The sequence below is a fragment of the Acanthaster planci genome, linkage group LG16, assembly GCF_054643075.1.
Source record: "Acanthaster planci isolate LZ-2023a linkage group LG16, COTS_SCS, whole genome shotgun sequence".
Lineage (NCBI taxonomy): Eukaryota > Metazoa > Echinodermata > Asteroidea > Valvatida > Acanthasteridae > Acanthaster > Acanthaster planci.
Genome location: NC_141792.1, coordinates 11,715,026 through 11,732,763, shown reverse-complemented (window position 1 = coordinate 11,732,763; position 17,738 = coordinate 11,715,026). Strand labels below are relative to the sequence as shown.

Sequence of the window (17,738 nt, the reverse complement as noted above, 5' to 3'; positions counted from 1 at the left end):
CGTTTACACAAGTCTTTGGTCTAAAGCTAATGATATTACAAGATGTGAAGAAAGCTTTTGCAATTCTAACATCTTGTCCTTTTGAGTAAAAACTGAAGTATTCCTACAGGGGAAAAATGAGATCGGGTAATAATGAACGAGATTTAAAGAGCAAAATAGACCTCGCCGTAGCTCTGGGAGGCCCGTTTCGGACACAGCCTGAAGGGAAAATAGCCTGTTCCCTTTTATCAATATGTAAAGTTGTATTAATGATTAATGTTGCCAACGGGCTTATAGGGAACAAGACAAACACGACAGTATCATGATAAAGGTATGTGGGGCAGACATTTGAACACTGCATCATTCAAGAGGCCTGAAAAGCATGTACACGTTTTACAAACTCAATACTACACCATTATTTACAAGTCCGAGAATTGGGGGTGTCATTTATACACATTTACAGATTTCTTTTTGAAAGGCCTCCCGCTGCTGACTATGTAGTTGTCTTCATTTGGAAGTCCAAGTTTCCAGTCTGCTGGAGAATTCGTTTTTCTCGGTACCACTCGCGTAGTTTGGTAACCGGTTGAGCACATCTGCAGTTTTTAAGGGAGAATCAGCCGTCGATGGCTGGTTCAGAGGACGAATTTGAAGACGACGACGATGACATGGTTTTTTCCAAAAACTCCTTTACCTTGGCCTGCAAATCGGACTGCTCACTCGCCCTCCGTTTTTCCATTATCTCGGAGAATCTCTCCCGGCAGATTTTGACTGCTTCGTCCTGGCTCTCCGGGCTGGAGTGACGTCGGCGGGACAAGGCGGCGAAGGTAGCTGGGAGGTTGAGGAGCACCTTGCGGCGCGCTTCCCGTAGCGGCTTCTCCACACGCCACTCGGAGGCCGGCGCGCTTGCCGACGGCCAAGATGGGGGAGGGGCGTTGAAGGGAGATACATGTGTAGGAACTAGAGGGTCGACGTCTGCTAGCTCAAAGACTGGCTGCATGCGTCCACTCTGAGAAATTTTGATGTTTGGGACCTGGATGCGAGAGGAGGGCGGTGGGCGTGGCATGTAAGCAGGTGTGTCCGGCCTGTCTGCGATACGGGCGTTTGTCTCATCTACTCCTTGAGGCTTCAAGGATGACAATGTAGGTTTAGGAGATCGGGGCGAAGAGGAGTGCTTGCGCTGTTCATCCGGTGAAACCGGCATCACGTTCACATCGATAGATATTTCGCTCAGACTGGCACTAGACTGTGAATTCAGTCCCAGACTCTCGTTGGAAACAGACCGGTGCAGAATCTCCGTAGATCGGTGGAAAAGCTTTGGCGAGTTGCGGGGGGAATCTCGTGGGGAGCTGTGTGGGGAATCTCGGGGAGAATCGGTCATATAGACGCTGTTGATCCAGGCGTGCCTCCCAAGGAGTTTGCTGCTCGGAAGTTTGGGAGAACCGGAACCCGGCGGCGTTGACGGGTCGCCGAAACTGCAGGTTTTGTCGACCGACCCGGGGTCGGTCTCAGGAAACAGTTTATCTGCCGTCGACGTATCGCCTTTTTTGAGTTTCAACTGCAAAAGCTGGCTGGCCAAGGCCAAGTCGTTCTCGCTGTACCTTCTCGGCCCCGCGCCCTTGGCTGCGAGGGCATCGTTACTGCGCCTGCGATCCGGGACGGCCGAGCTGATCCTGGGCAGACGATAGCGGCTGTACTCGGACAAGTCTGCTTTCCCGCCATTTTCCTCCACATTGGCGAAAGGGCTACGGTGGCAACCGCCGTTGGCGGCGTTTCGTGCCTCCAACTCCATCCACACCTTGACGGAATTGCCGGCCATGTTCAGCTCGTGGAGAGTCTTCTTCAAGTCCTCGGTGGTTCGGCGCAACAGTTTGACGGACTTCTTCTCCTTGGACTCAAGTCTTCCAAGCGTGGTCTCTAGAAGCTTCTGCTCGCCGCTGTTCAAGTTCCGGGCCTGTTCGGAGCGCCGGTCGAGCTGCCTGGCCGTCAGACCTCCGCGGTGGCTGCAGAGACTAGTACTCATGCTGTGCTTTTTGGCGTCCATCTTGGAAAGTTCTGCTCTTGTATCTGCTGGTATCAAACTGTTGGTGCATGGACGACAAGCAGAACGGTAAGTCTTCAGCGCTCGGGGATTATTTCCAGTCCCGACAAATTCCTGATTAGCATTCCATGTAAACATTCCAGTTAATCCAAATGTTTCTTGCTTCGAGGTAGCCTCCCTAAAGGTGTGAACACTTTCTGAGAAATCAAAGTCCTCTCGCTCGGCCGCAGAGTTTGTTTGCTCTTGAACTTACTGTGAGAATGACAAGGGATTACTTCTGTTTTTCCCAGTAAAGAGGTATTCCAAACATTTGCTTGTCTTTTTCAGACTATAAACATTCCGCACATTCAGCTATATAGGTACGATGTCCGAACCTCCTCCGCTGTTCAAAAGCATCTCCGACAAAGTCAACTTTCAAATACGTTCTTGGGGTTGGCCCTATAGTTTCGCGCGCTTGTAGCTTAACTTGTCGCATCCCCTACCTCAACGTTCTCCTCCAGTGACATTAAAAATTCTTTTCAGTCTCAACCAGAACATCAGTCAGAACAGTGGTCGAAGTACACCACACCTTCAGAGAGCAATAAAAATTGTGACACTTCCAGCGCGGTGTTTCGTCTGCGTCAGGCGTGAATTGGTGTCACCCATCAGTGTCGCGGACTTGGCTCCTGTAGCTTTTATTTATATTATCGCACGCTACAAACACATTTTCATGAAGTATTCACGCATATGACGCTTCCCCTTCAACCGACAGTCACCTAATAAATAACACAGTTCCCTTTGTCTAATCATTGTTCTGGTTGTAGAATGGGTCCATGGTTTAATTATTGCCGACCGCATAGGTTGTTTGACCTCATTTTCACAAGCAGCCCAGCTGCCAGCCTTTAAGGTGTTTGTGTGTCTATTTTAAGGTCCTTTGATCTTGAATTACAAACAATGCAAGTGAGACGTGATAAAGACATGGAATCAAGAAGCTTTTCTAACAGCGTGAGATCCGGTCTGTTTGTCTTGTCCATTTACAGCGGTAGACTTTACTGGGCTATTTTTGCCTCTGGATAATTAATACGACTAGAAGGCCAGTGATCCGCAAAAGTATCAAATTTTTAATACTGTAGTCGATGAGATTCACTGCATAAATTTGAGCTCAATGATTTTCTTACTCGGTAAAAAAACTGTCAAGTGGTCGCTTGGTAGAGGTATTTTAGGATATTTTCTTACTTGATGAAAATTGAAGAGTGATTTGGAGGGTGGGGTGACAAGTGAAAAGGGGAGTCGGTCAGCAGTCGCGGAAGATGTGCAATTTTTCGTAACATCTTGGCGTGGGATGTGAAATTACTCAAGGAGGCATAACATGCCTCCCCAAGACAGCACTTGTCTCCTATGCCACTCATTTAGTTTTTCGCGATAAATTCCAACAAGTGGAGTTTCGGCTCATAATAAAAAAAACTGACTCATCTTGCAACGGATACAATCAATCTCTCCCCATCGACTTTTCCCTGGTTACCCCCTCCCCAAAAACTAGTACCCAGAAATTAATTTCTGAATATGAAGGCATCTTTCAACATATTAAACCAGACAAATGTCAAGTGCGTTTTCGGGTCAATGTTTAATATGAAAATTAGTTAAGATTACGCATGTACAGTATGTTACAGAAAGATTAGAAAACAAAGCATTTCACATTGTAACATAGTTTGCATAATACATCGTACTGTATCTGTTGACACTTTTACAACATGCACACACTTTGCGATGCCGTATCATAAATACACTGAGCTCGTGGGGGCAATGTCTGAATGTTACGGCTGCGGCTGGAAATAACACATGCGCCTATAGAAGCCACTGTCTAATGGCTACACCACTTCCCATAGACGCGTGTGATACTACTAGCCGCAGCAGGTTGATTAAGACACGGCCTAGGCATGGACAAAGGCTACATTGTTGACACTCTTTGATTTAATACAAAGACAGGGTGCCTTCCTAGGGCGGAAAAGTCACGAGCTTAAGACTAAACCACGGAAAATGCCCTACTGATTTGAATAGACCAGCTCTTTCCCCAACTTGGTTTTGTCAGTATCAAAAACGTAAGACTACATCTCAATTCATCAAAGTCCCCGTGATTTAAGAACGAAAAACAACACAATACCATGAAGAAAATTCTGTTTCAAAGGAACAGATTGGGCCAAAGTACAAGACAAATTTAAGCACATTTTACAGATCCAAAGACAAATTAATATGAAAGCAAGAGAGTACAAAACGCAGTTTTTAAAAAATGGAAATTGGATAATTATTGTTTACCGTCTCTGACTTCATGGCACCCGCAAAATTGCCCTGGATTTACTGGCCAAATCCATCGAATGGTTTCAACCAATTCTCTGCCTTATGTAATACAATCAAATTGTTGTTTTTATCCTTTCAACAAGAAACATTGTTTAAATTGGTACTGTTTCACACACCCTGTACAACTGCTCTGGTAATGCTAAATTACACGTTTCAATTTATACATTTTTTAACGTAAGTATAAATGTGACAATTCTTACCAAATGTTGACCATTCTGCTGTTACAAGGAATGCAGTTGTTACGACCATTAAGGCAAGTAGCCATACTTTCCCTTGCAAGACATGCATGTTAGAATTAGTTTTTACCGAAGACTACCAAGTACATGTTAGTTAAACCGTTAACCCAGATTATAGCCTAGCTGTTTAATCCTAGTTAACCCTGTTCACCACGTGTTAAAGCAGATAGCGTCATGCTCACTGAAAGAAAGTACACAAATTGATAACCTGATAAATAAAACAAATTACACATTAAAAACAGCACTTACCAATTTGATAGCATATTAACATAGTCTGGACACTTGATTTTGGAAATGCAATAAGAGAATTCATGCTTCCTCTCATGAAATAGTTTGTCTAGGTTCAAGTCTGACTTTAAACTTTTTCCCGTTATATTGCTACATACGTGACCAGTGAATAACTATATACAGTCGTTATCAATTAAAACAACTCTTTCTGGTATATGAGACAATGTCCTTCCTGCAAGGAGAGCTTATATTTGTAAATTGATTACTATTCTTAACACTGTTGGACTTGAATCAAGTTCCCTTAACTGAGACTGGGTAACCGGAAGAGTGACCTGTTTGTCAATTTCCAAATGTTACAAAGTTAAGCATGGGTCTCACGAATCCTGCACATGTAAATTACTGGCCAGATCGTGTATTGGCCAAATGGAGAAAATGTTGAAGCCAGAATCAACTGTTGCGTAAAGGTTAAAGCAGAACCACAGGATAAGGATGTCCTCCAATCAAAAGCACATTCAATAAGTTATGTCACAAGATGAACTTAAAATTTCTCACTTTCTTGCACTCCAGCATTTTGTCATCTTTAAACACCTGCCAAACACACATAATAATTCAAAGCATGTACATGTGTAGTTACTTTAAAAATGAATACATATGCCTATTAAATATTCAAAGCAGATACGCAGATCAATTAGCATACTGGACCATCCAACTGTACAGGTATAAAGTACCAAAAGTTCGTCAGAAACCAGAAATGGGACTTTCTTTGGATTAATATCGATGTGTGCACTTCATTCGGATAGGCACATACATGTAAACACATTTTCCAATACATAAGATGCAGTCTGGAAACTAGTGATACAGCTAGTGTTCAAGTTTTGAGAGGAAATGCAAATAAAAAATTGGCAAGTTGCCACAGATGAAACTTAACATTGATTTTTGCTTCAAAAGCTGCAAATTCAACCTGGCAAGACTGCTTTGCATAGTACAAAGAAAGAAAAAATTTAATTATAGCCATCAGTACCAGATTTTGTTAAACTACCGAACTGTACAATATTGGAACTTTGTGAGATGGCCAAAATAGCTTATGTTGATTTACACAGTAAAAGCTTTTCAAAGTTGCTTTAGGTTGCAGCCATCTTTGTAATGTACCCTGAAGGCACACTATGTTACAGCAACAATTTTTACAACTGGTACCAGCCTACATGTATATAATAACTAACACACCTCACCTTTTTAAGATTTGTCTGTAAAGAAAATATGGAAGATGTCAGAAATGAAATCAAGTCTTTCATTTTACAATCATAAATCACATTTACCAGCCTCGTCTCAACAGACTAAATGAGGTATGACAAGAGTATTAATTGAAAATTCTTGATTTCGTGTTAATCGCCATCTGAACTGTGATTGTTCCAATTACTGCTCACCCACTTTCTTCATTTTGGTCCTCGTAGAACTCTACACATCTGCAAGATTTACTCTAAGTTATTGCCACCACAATCAGATGTCAAAACATTTATAGATGTACATGTTCACAAGCTACCCCCAACACCAACCACGATGTTTTCCTGAAATGGAACAGGATTATCCAAATCTTTGCTACTTGGAAAAACAGCTAAGTGCCACTTGTTGACTTTCAACAAGTTAAACAAAATGAGCATGAGTTCAGCAGAGTACAAAACGACTCACACTCCACCCCACTCCACACTTGATATTTCTCAGGGCCTCCTCAAGTAGTACCAAAATATCAGAATGAAAATGAAATTCAAGGGCAAAAACTAAGATGTCCTCAAATAACAACTCGCATTTGATGTGTATAATGATGAATTCAGTATCACCAATTCCCAATGTTGAGTGTTCGATTACCTACTTGCTTCAAAGAGACATCTTCAGAACTTAAAAGTTGACATTAAGTGTACATTCTAATCCCTGTTTATCAATTACTGAAGCACCAAATGAACGATGTGAAAGTGGAAGCCATCATTAATCATGTGCACAAAATTCTATGTGCAAAAAAGTGAAACATACCAATTCCTTCAAACATTCCAAACCTCGCTTTGTCTCTGTCTACTGCTTCATCTTGAGTTCAGAAATCAGTCTCAAGCATCACTTTGAAAATACTCCAAAACTTTGATCTCAGATGACACAGTCTAATACTTCTGTTGCAGCAAATGATGCTGCACTGAGCCTGCTGAGCCTGTGGGTCTCAAATCGGCAGACCAATGATTGTAACACAGCCAAGATTTGGAAACAATGTTTGGAAGAGCCAAATCATAAGCTGATGCTGCTCTCCGGAGACTGGCCGATGATTGCCGAGGCTATTCCGAGATCCCAGTTTGCTTCCTCCAGAGCCTGACGGCAAGTGCCATCATCCATCAGGAAGGTCCGAGTCAGGTAGCGAATTTTTAGGATTTTGATGGTCAGCGGAACATTCCAGAGGTTATCTCGCAGGACTTGAGTGCACTCCTCTAGAGAGATCTACATTTGTGAATCAAATTGAGAATTAAATCATCTAAAATTCAGTGATATGACACTGGAGTATAATTTCACTAACATTTTTAAACAAGTGAAATATTGATCTGGTTGAGAAATACAGCCATCCCAAAACCTATGACAAAGAGACAGTTTCCAGATATGCCTTCAGGATGAACTGAAATGTTTGATGCGTGCTCTACAGTAAAGTGAATGGTTTCCAACTGGCTTGAAGCAAAGATTACTTCATTGTACAAAATTTAGGTACCATGCAAACTTGCAATTTAACCAAACATTCATAAGTATCTCTTTTCATTCAATATCAAGTAAACTAACGAAAAAAATGAAACGATATTGAAAACCTGCTCAGTTAACTTTAAAGAATGGTACATTCACTGTCAAATCGCAAAAATCTAGTGATTGTGGTGTCTCTTCAATGCTCTTACCATATCAGGAAGTTCTTTTCGGACGGATTGGATGTCCAAGGCCTTCTGAGGTCCTCCATCAGGCGGCTTGGCATCCACCCCTTCAGTCTTCTCTGACCCCACCCCCTTTCCTGATCCGAACCCTGCTAAATTACTCTGCCTTCGCCTGGTGTTGGTCATGTCAATGTAGTCCTCTGAGGAGCATGCCGGTAGAGGCCGTGGGATGTGGTAGTTGTTGATGACTGACGGGGGCGGAGGATCTTTAGGGATCGGGGGGTGGACCATCGGTGCCTGGATTCTTTGTGACAGAAAGTTGTTTTGCGGGCGAGGGAAGATGTAGTTACTGGAGCCCACAGAAACTGCAGCCGATAATAAAGTTTCAAACCAAGAAATATCTGGCATAATTTTGTTGTGAAAGTGAATAACAAGTGTCTGATTTTGAAATTAGTCAAAATTTAACAGTTGCTTGAACACACAAGGCCAGAATGGCAAAACAGGTGCACCATTTCTTTACTGAATGTACATGTATGAAAGACAAATGCTGCGCTAGGGGTCATGTATAATTTGCAAGAAGTAAAATTGAAATACGTAGAATCTTACCTGGAGGTGATCTGTAAGTGCGGGCCAGAACATCTGTCAAGCTCTCTACCTCCTTGAGTCCAGGCTCTTCCTCTGGAATATCATCAGAACTTCTTGATTTCCTCTCCAAGCGATCCAGGCTCCTTGTACCTTGTCTCTCGTCGATCTCCTTGAGGGTTTCTGATCGGCTGGTGGAAGCAAGTGTGCCGCGGCGTTCTCTCAACTGCTGGGAGCTGGGGATCCTGCTGGACCAAGTGAAAGAATGGGCACTGCGACTGCGCGTCAGGGAACTGCTCCGGTTGTCATCTTTGAGAGCTGGCAGGGGCGGGAGTTCCCGCTCCGCCAGTGGTATGTTCTGCTGCACTGGCACACCCACACTGACCTGCTCCACTTCACTTAAGAACACTGAGTCTCTCTGGGGGTTCATGATCTCGTATTCTGTTTCGCGGACAAGCTCCTTTGGTTTTGAGGGTTTGCATTGGGACACTGGGATTGGAGGAGCTGGTGGGAGTCTGCTTGGCAGATCGCTTAGATCATCATTGTTAAACCTACAAACAACATAGTCCCGAGAATCATCATCATCGTCATCATCATCGTAACTGTCTTCATCACTCTGTGATGCAAGTGTATTGAGGGTTGACTCTTGTTGGATTATCCGACGGATGTCTTCAGGTGAAGCCCTTACAAGGTCCTCCATTCCATCGGCAGTACCCCTCCCTGAGTCCACCGATTGGCTAGTCAGTAAAGGAGGTCTCGAGGGCGTTTGAGCTTGAAGAAAAGGGTTTGTGGAATGTTGGTTGGGGATGATGACGTCTATGGTGTGGCCACGAGTCATTGGGTTTCTGACACCATGGGCACCAAAATTCAAAGCTCCATTGATTTGTCGCTGGGTCGGTGGTGGCATGTAGCGTTCGTCTGCTTCTCCATCACTATCATTGCCTGCATTTGGGGCGTTGGAAGGGCTTGGTAGGGGGACTGGTCTTGGGGCGAAATCAGCAAGGTCCACTCTTTCCACTTCACTGTTGGCTCGAGACGTCGCTTGGTCTGAGGCGAAACCAGGGGACCTTGCCGGCATGCTCTGGCGATATTGAGGGTGCGAGGAAGAGGAGGGTACTCGTGGTGGTGGTAGGGGTCGGGGGAACTTGGCTGTGTTTCTGTTAGTCTGGTAGACGAGAAGACATGGAGAGACAAAAACAAGACACGCAATGTGACAGGATTAGCCAGGTCATGCTACGATTGAGGTTACCAAGAGGACACTGAGCGTCAGCATTCACATACTTCCATCTTACTTTGTCAAAAGAGAAGTTTTATTCCCTTTTTTCCCTTCATTTCTTCAAAGCAACTTTTTTTCCATACCTGTACGTATTTCTTTTATATTTTACAATCTGACCAGTGAGCTGAAGCTATTGACTTCTGTTCAATGACAGAAAACAAACCTCTACCCCTGGCTATATAAACAAGGTGTGGCAAACTTCATGCATGGTAAGTGCATCACTACCGTGTCTGTAACGTGGGACTGCTACGTCGGTGGCCTCTGCCAACAGAAGCCTAACCCTTCTGATGGCTTGCCTAAAATACATGCATGTGAAAATGTAATACAGTGTAATCATGAAAAGGCTCTACGACACTGAGATTCCCAAGAAAAAAAATCAAGGTGCATTCTTTGATGTGAAAATCCGTGACAAATAACAAGCAGGGCATCGTGCATACATGTACATGCATTACCGAAATGAGACGACAAAAAGCGACGTGAAAATATTTCCACCATTTCACTAACACAGAAATATATGAATGCTAACGTCTCTTTAAAAGAGTTGTGAATACATCAAAATTATCCTCATTGAAATAAGTAAAAACTGTAAGTGGCATTGTGAGTTTTCCAGTGATTCCATAACATTAAAAGTGTTCTCTTTAAGCAAGAAAGTTTAAATAACAGATCAGATCATAAAATAAGTACGTAAAAGGAATACACAGAAACGTAAAACAACAGAAGGTTGAAATTAAAGGAATGTGATTTCAGGAAATACAGAAAAGAAAATTGAACAGGATGAAAACAATCATGCAATCATGAGGCATAAATCAGCATAAATTTGCAAATGCTTTTCCAGCAGCATTTCCGTTTACAACTCTTTCAAACATGCAACAGAAGACTTCAAACCAAACTGTTTCAATAAATAGAACTTGTTTAAAGTCCGCGCACAAGAAATGGAAGGAATTAATACTACTGGAAAGTTAATAAACAGTAACAAATAAATTGTGAGAGTAATAAACCAAACACTACACAGACATCATTTTTGAACAATCTAGAAACTGAGGATACATTTTGTCCAAGTATACATGTATGTATGTATGTATTGCATCAGCAGCCATCTTAGGGTCCATGAATGTATCTGAATCAGCTCCCTGTTGGCTACTGCTTTAGATTACAAATGCATGTACTCCGTAGGTACAATGGACACTGACGTGCAACAGTAAGAATCCATAGCCATAGGCAAAAGTACATTTAAGATACATTACCATGACAAGGTTAACAGATTGGTCACCCAATCAACAAGGCAAACCAAATAACATTTTTACACAGCACTTAGGGTGCTAAACTAAGATGGCTGCCTGTGGAAACATTTACTCATAAACAGCACACAGAGAAAACTGCAACTGAGAACAAACCACGGATATTAACTCTGACTTCTGAACTGGTTCAAATGTTAAACACTACCAGTTTTCTCTGCTTACTTTAACAGATTAGTACAAAACAATTAAGAAACGTACACGTGATAATTGACAATGAGGGTACAAAGTAAGGGTTGAAATCATAGATGTATTATCTCATCATTCTATTAACAAAATTAAAACAGTATCACAGAATTAGAAATTTATTAAAGTTTCAGGGAAACAATTTACACATTCAAGTTGACATTCAAAATGTGACAGATATTCATAAAACCAAATCATGTAGATGGTGTCACAGTCAACAGTGTTATTAAAAATATATAATGAAGAAAGGAAAGGAGGTTGGCAGTGAACATGGTCAACGAGCCATTCAAGTGAGTTGCCCCACATTAATAAGGTCAAACAGTCAATGAGGGTTGAGAGGGATGGGTTTGTACACATGTTGAGGGGCCACCACAAAATGAGGAAGAATATATAATGAATGACAAACCGTTCCACACAGAATGGCCCACATGGATTGGCATGGGTCAGATGCCAAACAGCCAATTGGAAGAGAGGGAGTAGAAAATTGAATGTGCAGATTCAGGGGCCATCCAGACGCAGGCATTATCAGTTCAAAAGGAATGCGACGAGATAGGGGGACGAAAGAGGAGAAATGGGGAGATAAAGTCAGAGATGCATCGAATCAAATGCAGAGAATTAAACGCAAACTTGCAAACACCAATAAATTAATCAAACTCAAACTACCGTACTCCCTCTTTGCACGCTGCCGCCGTAGGCACGCAGAGCCTCAATCTGGTAGCTTTACACAATAAACATAGCCGGTTCAGTGATTCTCGTGTATGTTGTGCAAGTTTGCACCTGCTGCGCATCCATGCAAGTGGGCAAAGCGATTCTGATGAACAAGCTGCAATTCCATGCCTATGCATGCCTATGGCAGCGGCATACAAAGAGTGAATAGTCACTTATGGATATCTGAGGTACACATGTTTCTGAGCGTTATCTAGGAGTTATAAGCTATTTGTACATGTACTTGCATGTTTTCTACACAAAAACCTATTCAGCATGCACAGGCTGTAATGGCTACACCCTCAATCCCTGGGGGTAATTCCAGAAGTTAGGAGTCCAGTTTTTTCTTTCATGTCCCTGTCACATCTGACATATTTTTTAAGTTCACAACACATTTTTTAATTTCCAAGAGTGATGAATTAATGCAAATTACCTGCCAAACAAACAGTAATAATTTGAAATCGATTCCAGTGATATTTCCTTGTCAAATAACAAAGGTCAGATGTACAAATGTAACAAGGACACAAAAATGTCACACTTTTGGACCCCTGATTTATGGAATTACCCATATCCATTAATGTGAGTGTAATTTTACAATGCTGCTAAGAAGGCACAAAAGATTTCTCCAAAAGCCGTACAAGCCAGCGATCTGCGATACAAATTGGGACCGCCTAAGTAACATGCTTTGACTCACATGCCCCCCCAAAAATACACTGACTTGAAATGCTGATGGTGCTCTGATTAAAACCTACTGAACAATTTATAAACCACTCAAGTCAACAAAATAGAAATCGAACCAGTACCAATATATAATGTGCCTTTTGAAAAAAAACCTTCACAATGTGGGCAACAATAATAATTATATTTTACAAGAGTGAAACCATGATGAAAGAACCAAGATACAGTGCCGAAATGCAACACAAAACTGCCAGTCATAAACCATATTTTTTTGCTCAAAATAAAATAACCCCAAGAGCTTCCCAACTAAATAATTTTTCCCAAACTCAATACAAAATTATAATGTGCATTCATGATGCCGCATTACATACAGAGCAAAATGCATAAAGACGAGTTGAAGGGAGTATGCACATGAACGTCAAGCTTTTAGCTTTTAGAACACAACCATTAACTTTCCATTAACTTGTCCCATTTTTATGGGTTTCCATTTGTTCACTTTTTGTTTTTACAAGTCAAAAACATGAATTACACACTCCCCCCAAAGTAAAACAAACTGCTACAATTAACGCCTCTAGTTGGCCATGTCGTATCACAAACCTTTCCTTCCATTTCTACTTAATTTGATAATTTGTTTCCCATAGATTTATCTGAAAGAAACGTGTTTTTGAGGCAACTGGAAAAAGAAGTTCATTTACAGAGTTCAATAGCAACTCTACTATTTTAAATAGGTTTTTTTGGGTTAATTTTCATTTAAAAAAATCTCAAGTAACGTTTCAGCATTACAGTCATTTCAGGAAAACACCATCAACGAACTATCTACACGTATACCAGTTTCGTCTGAGATCGACATGGACCCTAGGGCCTATTTCTAGAGGGCCTATTTCCACTTGATAAAGATTTATCGCATTCCTTACAACCATCTACCATCACTGATACTTCATTTAAAAACACAGGGATAACAAAAATTCCTCCAAAGAACAGTAAGCCAACAAGATCTGGACTCAAGACGCTGACTTAGATGTATCTTTATTTCCAATGGTTCCCTGGGTATGTCAATTCCCCAAGTATCAATGACGCTGAGAATGCTGATTGAATGCAATAAACCTCTAGCCAACGACAGTGTATTAACCATGCCCTTCGACCTTGGTCTGAGCTCTCACCTGGTCTTCAGGTAGATCTGGAAGTGGGCGGGCCAAGGATACACCGAAGCCAATACCACTCTCACCCCCAACAAACTTGCCGGCCGTCTCTTCAGAGGAACTGTCCCCTTCAACGGTTCGCATTGAGATGTCAGCCGAGTGGTGCTTGACCAAGCTGGGTTCATTGTCCGAATCGCTAACATCGCTTGAGCCCCGACGCTTGATACGAGCTTCACCAACGGACCGTCGCACTCGCCTTGGCATATTTTTCTCTAAGCTCTGCAGAGTTTTTGGACTCAGTTTCACATCGATGGAAGACTGACTGTCGGGACTACCAAAGACTTTACTGTCCCCCTCTGGGGAATAGTTATTGTTCAACCCTTTTGGAGAATGGGTTATCCCAGTGGGACTGTGTAACACTATGTTAGCAGTGGATTTTACCACACTAGGCTGGGGAGGTTTCTGGGAGCGGGGACCACGAGGGGGAACCTTAGGAGGTGGAGGCTTTTTAGGGCTGGGGCTTTGGGGTGCTTGCCTGGGGGGTGGTGACGGGGCATCAAACCTGCTACGTAAGGCTTTCACACCAATATTAACCTCCATTTTGTCACCTGTGACCTCCACACCTTCATCCAACGGATCCCCTGGACCAAACTGTAGCTCTCTGGAATCTCTGTCAGAGGTGCTGTTTTGCCAACCGTCCTTGTTGCTTCCATCTGAACTATCCACAGAACTCATCCTTTCCAAGACACCCACATGCCTTCTAGAGGGACTAGCTGTCGGACTGCTACTTGCATCCAAAAATGGATTTGTGGATTTTCCTGGGGAGCCTACTGCCCTAGGAGGTGAAGAAACTGCTGGGCTCGCTCTGGGTGGCAGTGTGGGGGATCCACTGATCCTCCCTCCAATCAACTTTGCATAGACTTCTTCGGCTCTGGCTGTGGCAGTTGTTTCTTTAAGACTGCGACTCCGACCAAACTGACCCCTCCTCTTGGCAAGGTCTTCCACAGCTGGACCGGAGCTGGTGACCCGCATGCTCTTGCTCCGGCCAACCTCTTTGGCAGGAGGATATTGACTGACAAAGTTGGGTTTTGTCGGCATGGGATGGAGAACATCCTCAGGATCCGCCGATGTAGCATCAGACAGTTCCTCATACTCATTTGGGCTTGAGAAGTCCCCAGATGATACCTTCTGACTCAAACTCAAGGACGGCGGACTACATGTCCTCTCTGAGGATGACGAAGATGAGGTTGACATTGATGACACAAATGGCTGCCGCGACGACACCCCATCCAAAGCCGGCGAATTGGGACTAGACTTGGCCAAACTGCTGATGTCTATGTAATCATTCTCTGCCTTGGAAGGCGGCGACGTAGACAACCTCACAAAGTTCATCTCATCCTTTTTATCCTGCACACTGTTGGCCCTATTCAGGTTGACCCTCAGCCTGACTTCTGACCCTTCGCTTCTCCCGCAGCTATCGTCTGGTGAGTCCCTATCCCCACCTGTTGCGCCTTCACCTGTGGCCACAGCAGCTGGTGAGGTACCAGTTGATGCTGGTACCCGTCTGTACGTCTTGGCTGGATTGGATGGCGAATCCTTTATGATCATGTTGTGCAACGGAGTCATACTCTCTTCCCCTGACCCATCGGTGCCCACAGCACCACCTGCTGCAGCTTTCTTCTTAGACGAGGACCTCAGGACAGACACAACACCCCCTCGGGACATTTTCCCGCCCTCGGATCCGGAAGAGCTGGATAAATGGAGAGACCCAGGGCGAGGGGTATTACCTGTTGTGGACGAGGATGACAAGGAGCCACTGTCGCTGTTGGTGCCACCCACTTCCCAGTTCTTGTTTTTATCCTCCTTCGGCACTCTTTGCGTCATTTTGCCATCTTGGATTTCCACTGTGTGTCTCCGATCGTCCCATTCACACATGAACTCATCCAGCAGTGATCCCATCTCCAAATTCTGAAAAATACCCGACATTTAGTAATAACCATAATAATCTGCAATTTGAAAAGGAAACAGGGCATGTTTTTCATGTTTTTCTAAGGGAGTTCAGGGGAGTAAATTTACTGGTGCACAATGCCTTCCTATTCTGCAGGAGTCAGGTATGAACTGTATGAATGTATACCAGTTCACTTTCATCTTGGTCTGCTGGGGCGTGTTTTGGCAACCCCTAACCAGAAACTTGTTTGTGACGTCAAAGCAATAACCAAGAACATGTTGGGAGGGGGAAGAAATGGTTACATCATCTTACAGCGGCTCAGTGGGTTTATTCAAAAAATATCTTAAAATACATCTTTTTATGAAATAGTTTAATAAATTTTTTATGGTTAGCATTTCTGCAGAAACGTGGGTGTTATCCGACGACCACGTTAACACCCTTGCCGTTGTTAGGTGTTGCTCCGGCGCCACTGAAATTGCTTTTAGCACCTGTGGATGCGGGGAGCGACGCCGGTGGTGTTGGGGCGACACATTTTGGGTGCGGTCTTCTGGTGGCACCGGGAAGTGTTATTTTTGGCACCACAGTTTCGCATGTATCTTTGTATTATTTATGTATTATTTTAATTGTAATTTTATTCTTAACATATTAATATCGGTGTTAGTTTTATTGTCTTATATTGTAAACGCCTTAGAGCCTTTTTGGATTAGGGTGCTTTGTAAGTACATGTATGGTGTAATAATAATAATAAAAATAATTACAGAGGCTAGCACAAGGAAGCAGATGACACTGTTGATGAAAATCTTTTTCACTCAGTATTCAGCATATTTCTCACTAGTGGTGCTCTCTCTTTTCCAGAAGAAAGTACTGGCATCTCTTTGATTCTCTGCTTGTAACAACAATTTTTAAAAGCCAAATTCACTTATTTGAGGGGCGACAAACACTATCTGTTTATTTTCCACCGTTTTGACCTGGCACCAAACCAACTCCAACCTTCGGTTCTCGTTCAGTCGGAACAATGATGTCACGGAGGCATAAGCTAGTCGAGAGAATGCTTAACCAATGACCAAAGCTGAAACATGTTCATGGTTCAAGTCGCCAAAACACACCCCTGTTTGTTGGATGAATTAACACTGCCAACAATACACAGCAAAGAGTTTCGTTATCTGAAACCAGCCACTGACAAGGCAGCTCTATATAAGAGTCACCCCACACCAAACATCACTTCAACTTCCTAAGAATTCATTCATTGACAAAGAGGGCTTCAATTTTTTAAGAGTCCTCTGCATAACCTAAACAATAGCATGGAGGACTTCATTTCTTTTTCCTTTCCGGCCTTTAATTTTACAGATTAAAATTGTAGCCTTTGGGAATCACAAAGTGAACCGACCAATAATATCAACTTTCAAGCAGATTTTTTATCATTACTAAATGGTGTAAAGTAACGTCAACATACACGTAGCTGCACTGAAAGAGAGCTATAAAATATTTCACATCCAAAGAATTTCCTGTTGGATCTGCTGTATGTCTCATTTTGAAAATAACTTTCCTTTCATCTTCATGGATGTAATTACGAATTGTTTTTGTTTTCCATGCGACACAGTCACTCAAAAGCTTCCCCAGAGTGACTAAGCAACGTCTTCAGGTTTTTGATAGCACGTCTTTTCAAACGAAAAAAAGAGCCTGAAATGGAATGAATTACTGTAACCAAATACTCAACCCAATTTCCAGGATTGAATGTAAGAACTATGCGTAGCTAAATGAAGTGTAACCGTACACCATGGGAAAATAATTTCACAAAGGCCGTGCAAGTTTCACGTTCACAGTGAAATTGGCAAAAATTACAGTTTTACAGTTACACCAGATTACCGACCGATTTTGAGTTTAGTTGTTTTGTGAGGGGGCTAGGAAATCAAATTTGTTAGCTCAGAAAAAAAGGTTTTGGAAGTACTGAACAAAAATGCATTGCTCGCAAGCATACTTACCAAGGAGAGCTGGATCCGACCAAGGCAGCACAGCAAATGATGAGCGACAGGGAGAGAGAGAAAGAGAAAGAAACAAAATACAGAACGAAACAAAAATAAGTTTGCAGAGGGGCCAGAGGAAGCACCAAATATGGTTGTGGTTAGTGAGGTTTGGAAAAACAAAACCGTGCAACGAGGAACTCTGACCTGCTATCGAGGGGGGAAAGAGAAACAACGTGATAAATCTGTTTTAACGTTTACATGT

The 17,738-nt window shown here is 42.8% G+C and overlaps 2 protein-coding genes across 6 annotated transcripts in view; both read right to left on the bottom strand.

The window, feature by feature from the left end:
* Nucleotides 1-12: 12 nt before the first annotated feature.
* On the bottom strand, nucleotides 13-3,408 carry LOC147796496 (uncharacterized). Its single transcript, XM_087147336.1, has one exon. It carries the CDS (start codon nucleotides 2,153-2,155, stop codon nucleotides 593-595), a length of 1,563 nt encoding a protein of 520 aa, XP_087003462.1. The 5' UTR covers nucleotides 2,156-3,408; the 3' UTR covers nucleotides 13-592.
* A 193-nt stretch (nucleotides 3,409-3,601) lies between these two features.
* The window catches only part of LOC110979028 (uncharacterized), a 45,164-nt gene continuing 31,027 nt past the window's right edge, over nucleotides 3,602-17,738 (bottom strand). For 3 of the 5 annotated variants that reach the window (XM_087147316.1, XM_087147315.1, XM_087147313.1), the window contains exons 13-16: nucleotides 13,586-15,532; nucleotides 8,310-9,450; nucleotides 7,731-8,068; nucleotides 3,602-7,290 (exon numbers count right to left, since the gene is read on the bottom strand). In XM_087147316.1, coding sequence (XP_087003442.1) covers nucleotides 7,084-7,290; nucleotides 7,731-8,068; nucleotides 8,310-9,450; nucleotides 13,586-15,532 — 3,633 coding nt within the window. In that variant the 3' untranslated portion in view covers nucleotides 3,602-7,083. Of the gene's footprint in view, nucleotides 7,291-7,730; nucleotides 8,069-8,309; nucleotides 9,451-13,585; nucleotides 15,533-17,494; nucleotides 17,504-17,738 lie in introns of all 5 variants that reach the window. The other 2 variants (XM_022234475.2, XM_087147317.1) reach the window with 2 other exon arrangements.